This window comes from Protopterus annectens, chromosome 10.part0 (genome assembly GCF_019279795.1).
Source record: "Protopterus annectens isolate FY-2018-M chromosome 10.part0, PAN1.0, whole genome shotgun sequence".
Taxonomy (NCBI): Eukaryota; Metazoa; Chordata; order Ceratodontiformes; family Protopteridae; genus Protopterus; species Protopterus annectens.
Genome location: NC_056744.1, coordinates 1,448,883,061 through 1,448,902,419, shown reverse-complemented (window position 1 = coordinate 1,448,902,419; position 19,359 = coordinate 1,448,883,061). Strand labels below are relative to the sequence as shown.

Genomic DNA, 19,359 nt, shown 5'->3' with positions numbered 1-19,359 from the left:
AGTCACAGGAAGGCCCATAAAAGTGGGCTCTGCTCACTTTTGATGGAAGATTAAAGTATAGTGGGTAATTCTATTAGCATTGCGAGTATGTGCTATAATGAAACAAAAACAGACTTAAACGCAAACAGGGCGGCACACAAAGGATCTGAATCACCCACTCAACCCATGAAATTTTTAAATAAACAACTACACATGTACAACAGTTTCTGTAATGAAAGCAATCTTGACTATGTAAAAATTGTAAATAAGCATGCCTTTTTCAGCACTGGAATGGTACACACAGAAGACCATTATTGCTTGCGGATTATGATAGAATAAAAAAGAGGACCTGGGAACACAATTATGGTGAAAAAAGACCTACTAAATTGGAAGGATTCTGAAAACCTTAAGCAAATTAGAAGTAAGGAAACACAACCTATCTGGGAGCTTCAATTACAGCCAATTAAAAGGCTAATTCTGAAAATAATATGCAAATTAGTAGAAAGGAAATGCATCAAAATCGGAAAACTTCAACGGCAAACAATTAAAATGCTAATATGAAAACCAATCAACTGCTGCTCCTCCCACATTCCTTTGTTGAAATTAGGATAAAAGAGCAATGCCTTAGCAAGTAAGTGTTTCTTGATTTGACAAAGTCTACAAGATGAAAGTGTTAATCCAAACAAAGCTGCTTTAAATGAATGCTGACACAAGGAGACTTATTTCAAAGATATAAAAGGATTTAAAACAAAAACTTTGGAACTTCTGGATAGAAGCCAAGGTTCACGCTCCTTCCTGATCCACAACCTGCTCTTGAGCTATTCCCTTTACCATTTGACTGTGACAAAATGTCATGTCAAGAGGTTATGAAGGGGATCATCTTGAACAGTAAGGACAAAGAGGAACAAACTGAAAGAAATAATTAACTCCCTGGATTTCTGAAAGCACCTCTTCACAGAGGGGCATAAAGACCCATGGAACAGATTACCAGAGAACATGGTGGAGAAGGAATCCACAAAGGCATTCAAAAGAGCATGGAACAGGTGAAGACAGGTTAAGGGGAGAAGGTAGAGATGAAAAGAAGTTGGAGTGCAAAATGTGCTTGAACAGCAGGCTAAACAGGTTTAATGTCTCATCTGCAATCAAACAAATGTAATACAGTATAATCTTGGCTACCCATGGTAAGGACCAGAAATTACATTTAAAAATCAAGGGTACATTTCCCAGAGTTCAACTCATAAAAACAAAATTTTAGTTTTTTGAGAACCATAAATCAGTGTCTCTGATTATGGTGGCCTGGTCACACGTGCAGGAAAGAGGAGACATTAAAGTTGTTCGGGACAGACCGGAAGCAGTAGAGAGCAAATGAGGATTTCCAGCCAAGAGATGAATGGACTGCATGAGGGAAGACTGACAGTGGTTGGCCATGACTACTGAATATGACTGCAAAGTGGCACTAAATTGAGAGAGGTAATGGCAGTTGATGCAAAGCCTAAACCCATGTAAAAATATAGGGAAAAGAGGCTGAGGATGATGAAGATGACAACAATGATCAAGGGCTCAGAAACTTTTCCATCTCATGCAAAAAAAGGGAAGCAAACTTGAGCTATGTTTCCTTTAAGAAAATTAAGAGGCAGTACAGACCCAAGTGGAATACATAAATGGTGGGAAATTACTGAGGGGGGTGGATAGAGTTGCCCACAGTGCCCTCCATCAATGCCTCCAAATGGAAGATTGTAAGGAGATTATCCCATTGTTTAACTGAAGACTGAAAACAGGTCACAGGCCATGTGGGACAACCTAGTCAGCAAAATGTAAATAAACGTGTTGGTTGGTGACCCCTTGTTAGTGCAGTGCTCAAAAGGAGATAAAGATTTGCAGGCTGCAATTATACCATGCAAAATCAATACTGAATGGAGAAACTGAAGTTTGGGCCAATATTCAATTATCTTAGTTAAATATAAAGTCACATAATGTTTTTATGGATGTCACTGTTCAACCCTTGAACTATCTGGTGGTTTACCTACTGAGTTTAATAAAAATAACGTGTGTACTTTTCATAAATGAACAATGGAAAGAAAATAATGTTATCTCATTCAGAAACTGATTTGTACTGTGCAAGCATATTAATAAAAATAAATACATGTAAAAAAGTCAAATATGACCCCTGAGCATGGAATGTTGCACCAGCAGGAAAAATAGAAAATAATCAAAACGGCAACTGGTGCTGGTGTCAAACGGCCTTAAACAAAATACTTCACTGGTAAACACCAACAGATTGAGATAGTGGAAGGAAACCCTCCACAAAGTCACACCAATTAACCAGACTTCCAAAAATTCCAAGTAGAAATCACCACGCTAATGCTAGCAATGTGGAGCAGTAAATCCTTTAATCACAGTGAGCTTCTTCAGACTGTTATACAACATTAAAAGCTCTGACAGTTACATTTATAACACATAACCTCACCCTATTGGTTAAAAGATCATCACATACATTTAAATACATTTAAATATCAAAGCATTTGATTTCGTCAATAATGCACTCATACCAAAGCTGGCCGCTTCATAGTTACAGAATGGTAGTCACCAATCCTACCTACACCTTATTTTAAATAGCATCAACACAAAAGGCGGAATACAACGAAAAATCCTAGATAAAAACATTCGTATATGCTGCAGCATTGTCCATACTAAAAAGAACAACAAAGTAGTATAAAGGCACTCAGTTTTGCTACATACCACATAAGTAAATTTCATGTTGAACTAACCTGCTCTTATAACACAAAAAGCGTATACAAGAACTAAACCTATACTTACTCCTGTATGCTCATCAATCCTTTATAAACCTTTAAAGCCTTTTACGTGGTGGACATAGCTGATCCTTCTGTAAACCAGCAGCTACACTAACAACACGTTGAACCGCGTCGCTCCAGAGTATGTCATCAGTTTACCCTTAAAGGGGACTAGACTCTGCAAGCACGCGTTCTTTCAACAAGTGCTAAAATTAAGTGTTAAAATTAAACACATCCTCTGCAAACGGAGGATTGTATATACATGTTGTTTAACACACATAACTATTTAAAAATTCACTAACAGTAAAAGATTCTTTTTTTAAAAATGAATAATGGGTCTCTAAAAAACAAACAACACGTACCTGCTGAATGCATAAAACGGAGACAACAGCACGGACGTATGAATATGCCTAAACATTAAGCATACAACTACATAACTTCTTTAAAAGCTGACTAGGACATTCAAGAGTCAGGACGGGATCCGGAACGTATATACAATACATTCGATTCAGATCCTATCCGTAAGCTACATATTGAAGTGCGCTTATATTGCAAGTAACAGAATAAACCGGCATATGCTTATCCTCATATTTAAAGCGTAAGGCTGTAATCTGCCGACAGTGATTGTGTCACTCTCTCTATTGCTGCATTCGACCATCCATGGGGTCACTAAAAGAATAGTGTGTGGTACCTACTAACATATAATGCACGACCTGGATATAAGCACAGTGTGGTGTGTGGAGTGTAAAGGGAATAGAAAGGAGAGAGAGAGAAAAAGGAAGCTGTGTAGGAGAAATGGTGTACAGGAACAAGGATGGGGTGGTCAGGGAGGGGGAGAAGAAGGAACACACAAATGGAGTGGAAAACATAAGGGGACACGGGCTGGAGGTGGAGAAAACAGCGGCGCGAGGGGGAGAGGACAGGGAGAAAAGCCAGAAGGATAGGACAATGCCCAGACACATATTTCCAAGAGGAAACAGAGCTGGGAGAAACACGGGGGGATGGGATAATAAACCAACACATGTGGAAAAATGAAAATGTGAATATAGTGAATAGAAACACACTGCTGAGGTTGCATGTACCTAAGTAATATCACACACCTCCCCTCATGTTTTAGGTAGGTACCACACACTATTCTTTTAGTGACCCCATGGATGGTCGAATGCAGCAATAGAGGGAGTGACACAATCACTGTTGGCAGATTACAGCCTTATGCTTTAAATATGAGGATAAGCATATGCCGGTTTATTCTGTTACTTGCAATATAAGCGCACTTTAATATGTAGCTTACGGATAGGATCTGAATCGAATGTATTGTATATACGTTCCGGATCCCGTCCTGACTCTTGATTGTCCTAGTCAGCTTTTAAAGAAGTTATGTAGTTGTATGCTTAATGTTTAGGCATATTCATACGTCCGTGAACTGTTGTCTCCGTTTTACGCATTCAGCAGGTACGTGTTGTTTGTTTTTTAGAGACCCATTATTCATTTTTAAAAAAGAATCTTTTACTGTTAGTGAATTTTTAAATAGTTATGTGTGTTAAACAACATGTATATACGTATACAATCCTCCGTTTGCAGAGGATGTGTTTAATTTTAACACTTAATTTTAGCACTTGTTGTTAGAACGCGTGCTTGCAGAGTCTAGTCCCCTTTAAGGGTAAACTGATGACATACTCTGGAGCGACGCGGTTCAACGTGTTGTTAGTGTAGCTGCTGGTTTACAGAAGGATCAGCTATGTCCACTACGTAAAAGGCTTTAAAGGTTTATAAAGGATTGATGAGCATACAGGAGTAAGTATAGGTTTAGTTCTTGTATACGCTTTTTGTGTTATAAGAGCAGGTTAGTTCAACATGAAATTTACTTATGTGGTATGTAGCAAAACTGAGTGCCTTTATACTACTTTGTTGTTCTTTTTAGTATGGACAATGCTGCAGCATATACGAATGTTTTTATCTAGGATTTTTGTATTATTCGCCTTTTGTGTTGATGCTATTTAAAATAAGGTGTAGGTAAGATTGGTGACTACCATTCTGTAACTATGAAGCGGCCAGCTTTGGTATGAGTGCATTATTGACGAAATCAAATGCTTTGATATTTAAATGTATTTAAATGTATGTGATGATCTTTTAACCAATAGGGTGAGGTTATGTGTTATAAATGTAACTGTCAGAGCTTTTAATGTTGTATAACAGTCTGAAGAAAGCCGATGCAAAAGCGCCACTGTGATTAAAGGATTTACTGCTCCACATTGCTAGCATTAGCGTGGTGATTTCTACTTGGAATTTTTGGAAGTCTGGTTATATCTCAATCTGTTGGTGTTTACCAGTGAAGTATTTTGTTTAAGGCCGTTTGACACCAGCACCAGTTGCCGTTTTAAAAATAAATACATGCCTTATTTTCATATAACTTTTGCAAGTCTTGTACAACTTTCTGATCAAACTACAAAATAGTGCATTATCACTCAGTAGATAAGCATACTTCTAGTTCTAAACATTTGTAATTGGACTGGAAAACCTTTTCCTTATATGAAATATATCTCATAAATGGTAAAAGAAATGCACTTACATGTACACTGAGTTTTCTGCTCCCTGGTCCTCTATGCATTCTGAACCATTCCACCAGATCAGAATTAACAAAAGATTTTAACACTGTAATCTGTAAATAAAGTAATGCATAAATGCAGAACAATAGAGAACAAAATTAAAAATTAACATGAATATATCAATTAACATATAAAGTAACATATCAACACAGTACTGTTTTACTTTACATTTCACTGGTATCGAAACAAATACTTGCGTAGGTCCCTACTATAAGCAACAGGCATCAGCATTCAGTCTCAAAAATCAAAGCTTCCTATCACTAGTCATCACTCTTTTTAAAGACTTTTGCAGTAATCATGACAGATGAATTATTTTTTTACCTGGCATTGGTCTTCAGTGCCACTCAATCTATTTTTTCCCCCTAGAGTAGACTAAGAATCCTCTACATGAGCACTTATCTCCAGGTCTTCTTACACATCATAACCATACCTCTCAACCATACCAAATTCCTCTGTATTTACCAGTTTTGAGGGTAAAATAATGGGGTGCCATGAATTTCTGAGTGGCCCCTTTAATTCCCAATTTTTTTTGTACTGCCACTTTAAATTTATGGGTGACATCACCACACATAACCAACCTACAGGGGCGTGCATGATGACATCAGCTACATCCTGTTGGACTATTCTGAATTATATTGGAGGGAAATAGAGAGCAGTAATGGCCGATCTGCTTCTGCTGTAAGTTCGTTGAGAAATGAACTGTGTTTTATCTGTTGGGAATTACTGCTATCTGGGCTGGGGTTCCGAGGTTATTTTTAAATGCTTCATTATGGAACTGCTGCTAGCTTGTGAATGCTGTTGACATGCAGAAGAACTGCTGAAGAGTGACATAGCTTTTACCCTCTCTGTTTGCAAGTCCATGGAACTGCTAGTTTTCTATCGACACTTGGCATCTAGTTAGAACAGAACATGGTGTAACACAAGTTTATTTTATTTATCTGCTTCTCTTGCTGCAGGCATCTAGTTAGACTTTGCTAGCTTGTTTGTTGATATGCCAGAGAACAGAACTGTTTTTGTTATCCTCCTCTTGTAAGCCCATCATCCACAGAACGTAATAGCAGAGTTTATTTTATTTATCTGCATCTAGTTAGAGCAGAACGTGGAGATAGTTCATCTGCTTTGCGCAGTTCACAGAGGTGTGTGTTTATCTGCTTTCTTTGCAGAATGTCTGCTTTCTTTGCTGCCAGCATCTAGTTAAACTGCTAGAGCCGAACGTTTGCAGAACGTCACAGCAAAGTTTATTTTAGAGCAGAACAATGCTGCTAGCTAGGCTAGTTCATGGAGGTTATCTGTGCTTTTCACAGAGGAGTATCTATCTGCTTGTGCAGAATACTGCTCTGTGTGTACTAGAAGTTATCTGCTTTTACGGAGGTGTGTGTTTGTTTAATTTATCTGCTTTGCGCAGTTCATGGAAGTCTTGTGTTTATCTGTTTTCTTTAAAGAACATCTGCTTTCTTTGCTGCCAGCAGCATCTAGTTAGACTGTTAGAGCCAAACTTGGAGTTTAAGTTCATGGAGGTTAGAGCTGAACGTTATCTGCACAGTTCACGGAGGTGTGTGTTTATTTATCTGCTTTGCACAATTCACGGAGGTGTGTGTTTATCTGCTTTCTTTGCAGAACGCATACTTTCTTTGCTGCCAGCATCTAGTTAGAGCCAAACATCACAGCAAATTTTATTTTAGAGCAGAACACTACTGCTAGCTAGGCTAGTTCACGGAGGTTATCTGTGCTTTTCACAGAGGAGTTTATCTGCTTGTGCAGAACAATGCTTAGTTTTATCTATCTGCTTGTGCAGAACAATGCTTAGTTTATCTATCTGCTTGTGCAAAACACTGCTGTGTGTGAACTAGAGGTTATCTGCTTTCACGGAGGTGTGTGTTTAATTGACTTGCTTTGCGCAGTTCACATCACAGAGGGGTGTGTGTGTGTGTGTGTGTGTATATATAAATGCCCCAGTTAAGAATAACTGGTGGTGAGCATTACACAAAGAGCAAGAGGACATGCAGTCTCTGCACAGAGAGCACCCCAGCTGAGAATCAAACTGGAGAACTTCTTGCTGTCAGGCAACAACAATACCACTGCGCCATCCATGCAGCTCATACCTCTGGGTCTGTTCCTCTTATAATTTGTGGTTTTCTAGCAAATTACTGAGAACTGAATTCACTAAATCATGTTAACCATTTAAGTTTTAGTCTTACTCTTTCAGGGAATGCATGATTATTTGGTAACACAACATATTATTCTAGCAACTTTCCAAGATTATACAAGCAATGTTTAAAATGGTCCCTGGTTATTGGGCTTTTGTCCTCCACAGTACGTTTTGTTTTTTTCCAGATTTCTTGTGCTGCAAAGCTGAGAGAGATGGTTGAGTGTCAAGTGGATTTTGCAAGGAGCTGAAAGCTTCAGGGGAAGAGAAGTTTAGTGCTGCTTATGCCAAGTCTGCTTGTATTGTTAATAGCACAACAGGTAGTACACTTACTTTTGATGCAGAAGGCTGTGGGTTCTACACTCACAGATGGATTGCTGATACTATACTGTGCTGTACTTTTAAAGGCGGTGGATGCTACAGTCCTGAAAATGCCCTCCTTTGAAGGAGATACCTAGTAACTATGAACATGTTGGCTAACTAGTGCAATGCAAGTGCGACTGGAATTAAATAATCATCAACCCCCTCCTTTTTTTCTGATTTTCTACATGGGGTCTGCTGTTGCTTGTCAGCTTTTAACATCACTCTCGATTCAATTCAGTTAATTTTAATTTTATAAAAGACAATTGTATTTTAATTTTATACAAGTTCAAAGTATGATACATGTTAAAATGTTTAAAACACTATTCTGGTAATATTTTGTGTTTATTATTTTGTCTGTTCTTCAGTTTGTTTGAATGACATTATCCCACAATTCATTGGAGTGGGTGGGGTTACATAATTAAATATGCAAATTGTATGTTAATCAGCATACAGATTTGTACCCATTTTTTACGGGCCTTTGTCCAGATTTTTGATGTTTCCAGGTTGAGAGATATGATCTCAACCAGCATCCCATCACTCTGTGAACTCCTCCCAACAGGAGGCCATCATTAGAAAACACAAAGGGAGTTCTTTCTTGGCTTCCCATTATTTCTTACGTTCTACAAAAGTAATACAAGACCAGGAAATGATGGACACTGCAGGGCTACTATTAAAACAGGGGAAAAAAGAAAAAGAAAAAGGTCTCAGATTTTCTATGCAGGGTGGTGAGGAGCAAGGTACTAAAGCTCATAACAAGACTCCCAAATGTAATTCTAAGACTCATTAGTGGGCGCCCTGGAACTATGAAAAATAAATTACAAAATACTACTGAGCACTGAATGTCAAGCATCACCTTTAGTTATTTTTTTTTGCAAATGGCAAGCTCCATTGGATTCCCAAATAGGGAGGACAAACCCCAGGGTCCTCAAAACTTATATATATCAGCTCAAGATAGTCATAGCTGGGAGAAAAAAATTGAGTGTTCTGAGAACCAGCAATCTCAGACTGTGTACGTTAAGTCAGTATTTTCACTCATTCAGTCCTGGTATTCTGGGACTCGCACTAATGAAGTCCTGCAATACATTAAAGCTACCCATATAACAAACTAAGCTCAACAGGACTAAGGTCAATAGGCCTAAAGAGATAGGTGTCCACCTACATCTGTAGCAACTGTAGAATGAACATCAAAGCTAAAAAGTTTACAAATGTTTATGGAGTAGATCATACACAGACCTCACAAAGCTCATTCAGAAAATACTGTTAATAAAAGGCAAAGGAACAAATTGCACTTCCATGAAAAAGATGACTCAAATGGTCTGAAACCCTACTTCAGTAACATGTTATGAACTGGACACAGTTTGACAACAGGCTATCCCTGTCTATGAAGAAAAGAACTGAAAACTTATTTTGTCTGTCTAAATTGTGTTATATAGGCTAACAAATGTTTGATAACCTCCTTGATATCTAGTCTGTTCAAAAGAGATTCGCAATGTCTGGACTGACCTGGGAAATACCGTGAAAAGGCAATCGTCTGTTGATGTGTTGAGAATGAACTCAAAGCTTTTATCCACACAGCTATTGTAATTACTGAGCAAAACTCTGTCCTTTAAGTAAAAAAATACTACTCTCTAAAATCCTGTAGCTTACAGACAGGGCCGGTGTTAGCATTTTGGGAGCCCCCAGCAAATGTCGAGTTGGGGGCCCCCTAGGCACTTCCAGTATAAGTATCATCCTAACAATGCCATCCATCCTAAGCAACCTTTTATTCCATGCTGCAAACTTTTAGGAGTAGTATCCACAGACAGACCTGCAGCTACAAGCTTTTACATTACAACAGGCCTATGCATCACACTATCACTATGTTGAGCTGTCCAACAAAGGGGCAGTTATAGAATTACTGGCACTTAGTTGCAAAAGTGATACATTGCAACAAGTCTATGTACAGGTCTGGACTTAAAGTGAAATGATGACTGGACCTACATTTCAACACCCCCACACACACACACACACCCTCTAGTCCTCTCCTCTGAGTCCTTCTCCTTTTGGGCTCCCCATACCATCCACGTTACCTTTTTCTTCCTTCTCTCACATTTTGCCTTACTCTAAGCTTTTTCAAGAAGCCATAACTTTCTATATGCTCTGAAGTGCATTTTACACAACCTTTTCATCCAATAATAGCTTGAACAGAAATTATGATTAAGGAAAGAAATTCACTGTTGTGGTTCAGCTTTAGTTTTCCTTGCATTATTTCAACACACCTTTCCTGAACAAGACAGCACAGTAATAACCATTTAGGAAATAACTCAAATATGCCAGGGCCCAAGAAGCCATAGGTTTACAGATGGTCTGGGATGCATTTTAGAGCAGTTTCTCAACATTTTACTCCAATGGTTGCCTAAATAAAAATTATGAAGATAAAAAGAATTTCAGTCTTATTTTTTTCTTTCAAGGCATAATTTGTGCCCAAGGCTTAATTTTTAAAGCTGACAAAATTGTAGCTTACAGTAAACTAACAAGCCAGTAGTTGTGAAAATATTTAAGTCTTATCTGGAAATACTGCCTACCTCCCTAACCCTCTAAAAAAGACAAGTCACTGCCTATGCATCCCTCTGGCGTTAGACTGGGATGAAAGCAGAGATTTAAATTGCCTTTGTCATATATTTCAAGTGACTGATGATAAAGATATAAATAACATGTTCTTCACCCCAGCCATCAAAGGTAGCCACATGTATGATTTTAGTAATATTCAAATTTGTTGCTCCTAGACAGTACACCTCTCTTACACAAGCTATAGTAACCTTCTTTGTACACCTCTGAGGTCTGTGAGAAACACTACCCTCAGCTCAAACGCAAGCTATAATGACTTCATGTGCGCACCTCTAAGGTTTGACTGTGATGAAAATTAAAGATGTAATATCCACACAATCTCTAGCCCCTCATAACCCGTAGCAACGTTATGTACACACACACATTTGAGCAGGGCTGGTTTTAGAATGGGTGTGGTTGTAAACAGAGGCTATTATTAGCTTTATCCTAAAAGGGTCATAACTCAGCACCATTCAGGTTAAACAGCGTATTCAGAAAATTGATACATTTTTCTCCAACAAGCAACAGCTTTGGTGGGGGCCCCCACAGAGTCAAGGATGATAAAGGGAGTCCCCATTATCCATTTAGACAGTCTGGTGAGTGGGGGCAACCAAACTCCAAGAATATCTAAGCGTCTGAATGCTCTGTGATATATGTTATGTCTTACTTTCGAAATATAAAGTACTTGTTAGGTACATTTTTTACTGATACACAGAAGAATAATGTATGTGTCCTGGCATTACTGGGTGCATGCACAGATAAAAATCAGTGATGTTTTTTACACACACACACACACACTCACTAACATGCATAAGCCACAGCAGTACTAGTTATGTACTTATTTCAGCAAACAGCAATACCTTGTGCAACATTGGTACTGCCACACCAGATTAGTCACTGCTGTTTAGCAGTCGTCAAACAGCAGAAGCAGTAAGATTTATCCCATTGAGAAGTAATGCATACTTGTCACTGTCCCTACTTTCACAGACCTTCCCCGATTTTGTTCATACTTCTGCTTTATTCTTCTTAAAAAGTCTAATTTGCTGGTAAATCATTCAGGATTACAAACAGTCAATTAATCCAGACATCTGAGCTTTATACTTATTGTCCAAAAATAGATGTTGATGCAAAATATGTTATTCTAGTAACTTTTTAAGTGAATTAGAGAAATATTTAAACATATTTATGATTCTGAGCATTTATTCTATTATTTTTGGGATTGTACTGAATTCTTAAGCAAAGAAATTGAGTTATAGTATCTGGTGTTCTGGTATTAGTTATAAAACTACCTGAAAGAGAAACTATCCCTGATGATCGGAAGCATTAGCTCTTCTTAAAATCCAAAGTTTGCACTGAGGTAAGTCACTCTAGGCTGCTGATCCCTCTAGTGCTTATATTGTTCATGTTCATTATCATCTTCATCCTAACAGGGTCATATCACAGCCCTGTTCATGTTAAAGAGCATAATTAGGAAATTAATGCATTTTTCATTCCTCATTTTTCCCCAATCAGCAGCAGCTTTTGTGGGGTCCCCACACAGACAAAGATGATTAAGGGGGCCCCCTGCAGCCATGGTTTTGCAGGGACTAAAAGCTGGCTATGTAGTTAGTTTTAGTGGAGAAAATGTCCAAAAGCAGGGTTTAACTAAGCCAGGAGCACTATGTCAGTAGTAAAATATTTAATGGCATTCTGATGCCTGTTACTTGACTAAACACCATTACTACAACCAGAAATATCTTTGAATTTTAAGGGAGACATAAATAAGAGTTATTACCCTCATAGTTTATTAAGTATGCAAGACTGCTGCACTAGCTTTTGCTGGTTTTACAGATGTAACAAAATATCAGGATAAGATAACTTGCTGTGGTTGGGGGCCCCAAGGGAACAGGGGGCCCCCAATGACCGCAGGGTTCGCTGGTGCCTAAAACCGGCTATGCTTACAGATAAAAAAAAAAAAAAAAAAGTTTCTAGCACTAAAGCACTATAGAACCCAAAGCTCAAACTTGTTTGGCTGATGTAAGAGTCACAAAAAAAAAAAAAAAAAAAAAAAAAAAACAAATTCTGCAACAAAACCTTAACACCAGATAATTTTATGAGCCCAAAGCAAGGCACGGTAAAACTTCATGACAAAAATTAGATCCCACTTCAAGAAAGGAAGAATAAGAAGCTCCTGATAGCCTGTTTTTTTTATTTTAACATGAGCTGCATCTAAGAAGCAGACATGATTATTACACACAATCTTGTTTCTGAGTCATACCAGTTTTCTAGCCCTGCACAGTTTTGTAATAGGGACAAACTCAAATGCAAAGCCAGGAGAACATGATATATCATGAAAAGAAACACCACTAAGCTACTGTATTAATTCAGCCTTCCAGAAAATCCCAAAAGAGACATTTATTTGATAGTGAAGACAGTTTATTTTACATTTAATTGCAAGAATAGGGCGAGTGCTTTTGCCCTCATAATTAGGACAAAAGCATTAATCCTACTGTTGAAATTATATTTAAAATAAACTCCCGTGACTCCACTACTGGATAACTGTCTCCATCTGAATTCTTTGTAATAGACTTCTACATCTTCACTACTGGATAACTGTCTCCGTATGGATTCTTTGTAATAGACTTCTACATCTTCACTACTGGATAACTCTCTCTGTCTGGATTCTTTGGAAGGCTGAACCAGTGCAGTAGCTTAGTGGTCTTTTTATCTTCATGTTACCAATAATTTTCTTGTGGCTTTGCATTTAAGAGATAGAGATGGTTATTCCAAATCTTGCTATGGCTATCAAATCAGAAACCAAGCGGGATGATATAAGGAGAGAGAATCTGTATGCAGGAAAGGCCTTCCAATAACAGAAGACTGTGTCTGGTCAGAAGAGGTCTGAAGCTTGAACCAACTGCTGCAGAAGAGAGAATTAAAAGTATCTGTACTGGATCTACCATAATAATAGAGCTGCACCATCATGGTTCATCCTCCTGTACCATTAGGACTGTAGCGTCAGCTCATGGTCACCTCGGTACTGATGCAAACTCTCCCAGGCCTCATCTTCAGCCTAATAACCATAATCCCCCTGCTCTCCACATTCCTCTCCAGATAGCAGAAAGTTACTGTGACTACAGACACTGCTCCCTTTACACATACACATTCTACACCACACTGTGACAGGGTGAACCATGACTGCACAGATCTACCCCTATGGCAAGTACATAACGTTAGACTCTGACATGGTCTGGTTCATTCTCCTCTACTACTACTGACAGAGTACCAAGTAAATAACCTGGGTGATCCTAAGAAAGAAAGGACACCACTGACAACAGTGGCCCCAAAGGTCAAATAAGACCTAGTGATTCTATTCAGCATGAAGGGCTTCATAAGGGTGCCTAAAGTCCACATAGCCACTTGCAGGTACCTACAGAGGCACTTCGGAAGAATGTCTGAGAGGTGGTTACTACTGTGGCAAAAATCGCTATTGGCTTACTCAGAAGCCAACTGCCTTGTTTTCTGCAAACAGATTTACAAACAAACAATCATCTTGTCAGCATTACCTTTAGTATCCAATCTGTGAAGTATCAAAGTTGACAAATATCCTAGTATGGTTTTTATAAAACCAATGCTGACTAGGCCCATCAAAGTAATGAAAAAGGAATTCCCCTTTGAGCGGTTAGAAAGACAGATGGCTTGACTAACGATGGACTCGTTGTCCACTTTAGGCATAAAGGAGAGTTGGTGCAGAATACCACTCTGTCTTAGACAAACACTATACAGGGAAACTTAACAGGCTAAAACAGAAGTTCAGAAATATGCCTGGTTGACGTAACAGTTACTAAGAAAAGAGTTTCCTAGAAAGAGAACTTCAACCTAGTCCTGGAGGTTGGTTAAAGGGAGCTTTAAATGACTGCTCTGAAACAAAATTGAGATCCCAATCAGAATTATTGGTTTTGTGTATTTCAGTACAGCAGTTTACAGAATGGTGTTGAAATTCAGTATGTACAGATTCAGGTGGATATTAGCAGACCAATACTGAAACCATCTGTAGACTGGATCAAAATGTTACCATTTGCAAAATGAAACACTGTTGTTTTCCCACCTATTTGTTAAACAGATAGGAATTTAAGGAATGGGTGGTGGATATTATTTTGGACTTATCAGGGAAGATAGAAATGTATTCAGAAAATATAGCTAGGGAGTGGGATAAAATGAAAGTGGAGTTTAAAAATACAGTAGAAGTAAAAGAAAAATAGATTTGCTTAAGAGGTAACAATTATTATGAGGGACCAACAAAGGTTAAAGTATTGTAGAACAGGGAAATCTCAAACAACCTGCATTAATGCAGAGTGCTAAAGAGAAAATAAGGAACTCATGGATAATATGAAAGAGTTTAGAAACACTGCTGTCAAGCAACTGTGGTTTTTTTAAACAATAGATAAACAAATCAATTCCAAAACAAGTATTTACATAGGTACACACAGCTGATCAATACAAGTTGTACATAACACTTAATATTTTTCAATTAATTCTTTAAGTTTAAGCCAAGATTTATACGGCTGTGTAATATTAGAAGTGCCTATCTTTACAGTATGCAATTCAATACTGCAAACAAAGTTTACCATACTAATAAATTCAACACTAGAGGGGTAACTTTATTTTTCCAATTTTTAGTAATTACTTTTCTGGCTATAGCATGAATAGACCAAAGAAGAGACATTTGGGTTTTTGGAATTACCTCAGAAATATTACATTTATCTGATCACAGAGCTTGAATGAAGTTAATTTCTTTCCAAAAAGAAGAGATGATGTCACATTCATATACACATGCACCCAAATCAGTTATTTCAGAATCACACATCCAGCATTTAATTCCATCTCATCTGTGAAGACTGGTAGAGAAGGGTGAAGGCTGCCAGCCTAGCCAGATAGAACTGCGCAGATAATTCTGTCATTTGTAAATATAAATGTAAACTACAGGCTTGTTGTCTTAAATGTAAAGAAATATTGTTACATGTGGAACTGGAAATAAATGTGACAACCGTGGACACTACTGACCAAAGTAAAGCATGTGGTGGACCCTTTGAAGTAGACAGTAGTGCTGAAAAGTCTAGATGAAGACATTTTTTCTATTGTTTTAACCAAGAGTTAAATTGCTAGACTTAAACATGCAAATGTATTTTTATTGCTCTGTTCCTGACCAGCTGCAAGATAACAAAAGGGATATGTTAAGAATGTAAATGCAGTTAATGTGTAGCATGGGAACTCCAGGAAAGTGAAAAAGAACAATGTAATGTTTATCAGAACTGCAACAGCAATTTAAACAGAGAGAATCAGAAGGCATTAAGCATTTTTGTCTTAATCATCCAACTCACAGCACTGCCTGTTGTCTTATGTAAGTTATCTTAGATGAACTAGAAAGATTAGACTAAGTGTTTTTCTGTGATGTCAGAACTGTACTACTGAATTATTTTAAGTATTTCTGTGTGATCTCTGAACTCTTGACTAGCTCTGACTGTGTAGTAGAAAGTATTGTCTTGTGGTTTTAATTACTTATTATTAAATATTTTAAAACCCTTTTAACTGTGTCTGTTTTGTGTAGAGATAAGTTAAGTTCTAAGAGTACATTGCATGCCAATATTGATCCTGTACCAAGTCACTCTAATAAGCCTCGACTGTTTAGTCACAACTACCAACTGGATAATAATATTGCACAGTAATAATTGCACACCCTTTTTAGGGTCTTTGAGTAGCTAAGTATTAGTGGGTGGTGGCAAGTGGAACTACTGTATAGTCTGGGAGAAAGGGGCACAGCTGGAGAAACTGTGCCAGCCTTCTATAGGAGTGTCTGTGTGGTTGTATAAACTCTTCTCAAAGTATGTGTGTGTGTGTGTGTGTGTGTGTGTGTGTCAGCTACTTGGGCAGGGATACGAAGCACTGGTTGGACAGAGAGGGTGCTAGAGGTTTTAGCTTGCTCACTAGGCTGAGATCTGGACCCTATAGCTGTGGCAGTGGGGAGTCTTATTGGGGACCTGGAGAGCAAGGGAGCGACCAGACCCCAACTGACTATGATCTCTGTGTGCTCTTAAGCGAAATGCACTTTACTGTGTGTATTTGTTATCCTTTCCTCATATATGAGACTCTGGTGTTAGTGATGAGGATTGAGGCTCCTTGATTGCTGGGCCAGGGCACGAGCGTCACATCATCTATACAAAATTGTAATTTTGTTAGGAGTGACAAAAGCTCTGTGTAAAAATTTCCAAGTTAAAAATTTCCAATATAACGAGGATGTGTAGATTTTAATACTACTTATTTGTATTCTTCAGAGAAGTCTTCATTATTACTTTTTGAGGAATAATTCCAATATGAATTGTCTAAATATGTGAAATCTAAGTTCTAAAGATTAAGTAAGTGACTCCTTTAATAATATGCATGATATTAGAAAGATTACTGTTAAGCAACTTTTTGATAATAATTCCAGAGCACAAACATTTTTAGCACAACGGCTTAGGCAACAGAAAGTAGAAAGGGTTGTTGCCAAGCTTAGGGAGCCTATAACAAGGAAGATAACAAGGAATCCTGTACAGATATTAGAAGTATTTCGAAAATTTTATGAAAATCTGTATAAAAGCAAAGAAATGTGGAAATCAAGAAAACGTACAAATGGAAATGTTTAAATTAGAATTGAATATGCAAAAGTTAGAGGTACGTGAAACTCAATTACTTACAGGATAAGAGGAGATAAAAATGATGATGTATAACCACTCTACAGGAAGGTCTCCAGGAATAGATGGTATTCCTGTGGAAGTCTGGAATCTAGGAGGGAAGGAAGTGATAAAAATCTTGAAGGTTTTGTTTAACAGTAATTCAAAAGGAGGAGAAGCACCAACATCCTGGAAGAAAGCTGTGGTGGCTGTAATACCTAAAGATGGTAAAGACCCATCATCCAGTTTTATAAAGGCTCATTTTGATTCTATACCATGATTATAGAGTGTTTATGTCTATAATGGCTAGAATAGTGGCAAGGGTGATGCCAAAGGTGACAGATATGGATTGGTGTAGTTTTGAGTGGGGGGCAGGCATTTGATAACATATAATCATAGGAAGCTACTATGCAAGTGGTACTAGGGCCCTTACAAGCCTAGCCAAGTTCTGCCCTTGTTTCCACAATCCGCACTCATTGCCCCTGTCCAGAGAGACACAGGTGGGACCCCTCGGTGAATTTATGGTTACCTACCCAATTGTTCTGAATGCGCTTGAAGAGGGCCAAAGAGGTGCTCTGCTTGACATGAATTGGGAGCCTGTTCCACAGGTGTGGTAACCTCTGGGAGACAAATCTGCCCCTCCAGCAGGTTCAATTAATGTCACATACCAGGTTAAGGTCTTTTGAGAGAGTAACCCGTGTGCCATTGGACTTACGGATATGCAGCATTTCAAATAAAGCAGAGTCAGAGATTGTATTATACGCAAAGCAGAGAAGTCTCTAAGTAGTCTGTGTGAAACAGAGTACAGTGACATTAATTTTGGATGATCCACATAGTACAGATGCTGAATACCATGAATTCTCCTTTTGAGGAACTTTAGTGGTCTCTCCAATTGCTGCAGGTGCCTGGAAAGGTACATACCAAAAGGGACATTGTACTCAATTACTGGCCCAATGAGGGAAGAGTACAGGGAGGTTATAATTTCTATTTTTCTAGAGGTAATGCCCTTACTTATGAGATGAGCAGTACAAAATGCCTTCTTTACCACTGTGGAGACATGGTGATAAAAGGTAAGGTTGTTGTCAACCTGTGTGCCCAGGTCTCTCACTACTGAGTGCGTCCCTATGGTGTTCCTACTGATGTGGCAGTTAGCAGGAAAGTACTGTTGTGTAAGAACTTACCATACCTTCGATGTCCTTCTCTTCTACATACTGCTGTATTCATGATATCAAGAAGTTTGCTTCTGGTGAACTCTCGTATGTCCGGCTGTTATACAAAAGTTAGGGTGTGCATAATGCCCTGCTCCTCTCTCTTGGACATCAGTCATAAATGGACGTTGGGTATAAAGCGGACATAAGCACGCACCTTCCTCAGAACTGAATACCGCTGGAATTACCGACTACGGAGTGAGTACTCTAGGAATCAGGCAAGCGTGAGGGGGAAGGCTGGGTGGGAAACTATACAGCAGCATATAGAAGAGAAGGACATCTAAGGTTATGGTAAGTTCTTACACAACAATACTATGTCCTTCTATTCATATGCTGCTGTATTCATGACATCAGGGAGAGTGCAAAAGCTCCTGCCCAAATGAAGGGGTGGCGGACCAGAAGCACTTTCCACAAACCCATGAAGGATGGCTCTGGAAAATCCTGCCCTGGCTCTAGAGACCATACCCAGTTTGTAGCATCTAGTGAATGTGTGGACTGAGGAACAAATAGTTGCTTTGAGGATAACAGCTGTGTCCAACCCTTTAAGGAATGGCCCTGAGGAGGACACTGCTTTGGTGGAGTGTGCCCTTACTGGGACTGATAGTGACCATGGTTAGTGAAACAGAAGGAAATAGTTTTAGATAATGAAGAGGATACTGTTTGGTTTGAAATAGGTTAACCCAGGGCTCTTGGGTGGTAGGAGAACAGCCTGTCTGATTTGGTTTTGGCCAAATAGTACTCGAGCTGTCTGTGTATGTCCAGGGAATGAAGTATCCTTATTGCCTGGTTCTGTGGAGTAGGGTAAAGTTGGCAGACTGACAGTCTGACTTAAGGACAGTTCATTGACCACTTTAGGCATGAATGTAGGGTTAGTACACAAACATATCCTGTCCTTGTGGAAGACAATGAAGGGGGGGGGTTGCCATAAGGGCCTGGAGTTCCAATACTGTTCTGGCTGAGGTGATGGCCACCAAGAGTATAGTCTTTAAA

At 38.6% G+C, this 19,359-nt stretch overlaps 1 protein-coding gene across 1 annotated transcript in view; it reads right to left on the bottom strand.

Annotated features, from left to right (window-relative positions):
• Positions 1 to 19,359, bottom strand: part of NRDC (nardilysin convertase) — an 853,803-nt gene that overhangs the window by 90,695 nt on the left and 743,749 nt on the right. Inside the window, exon 31 of the mRNA XM_044086887.1 lies at positions 5,341 to 5,430. Coding sequence (XP_043942822.1) covers positions 5,341 to 5,430 — 90 coding nt within the window. The remainder of the gene's footprint in view (positions 1 to 5,340; positions 5,431 to 19,359) is intronic.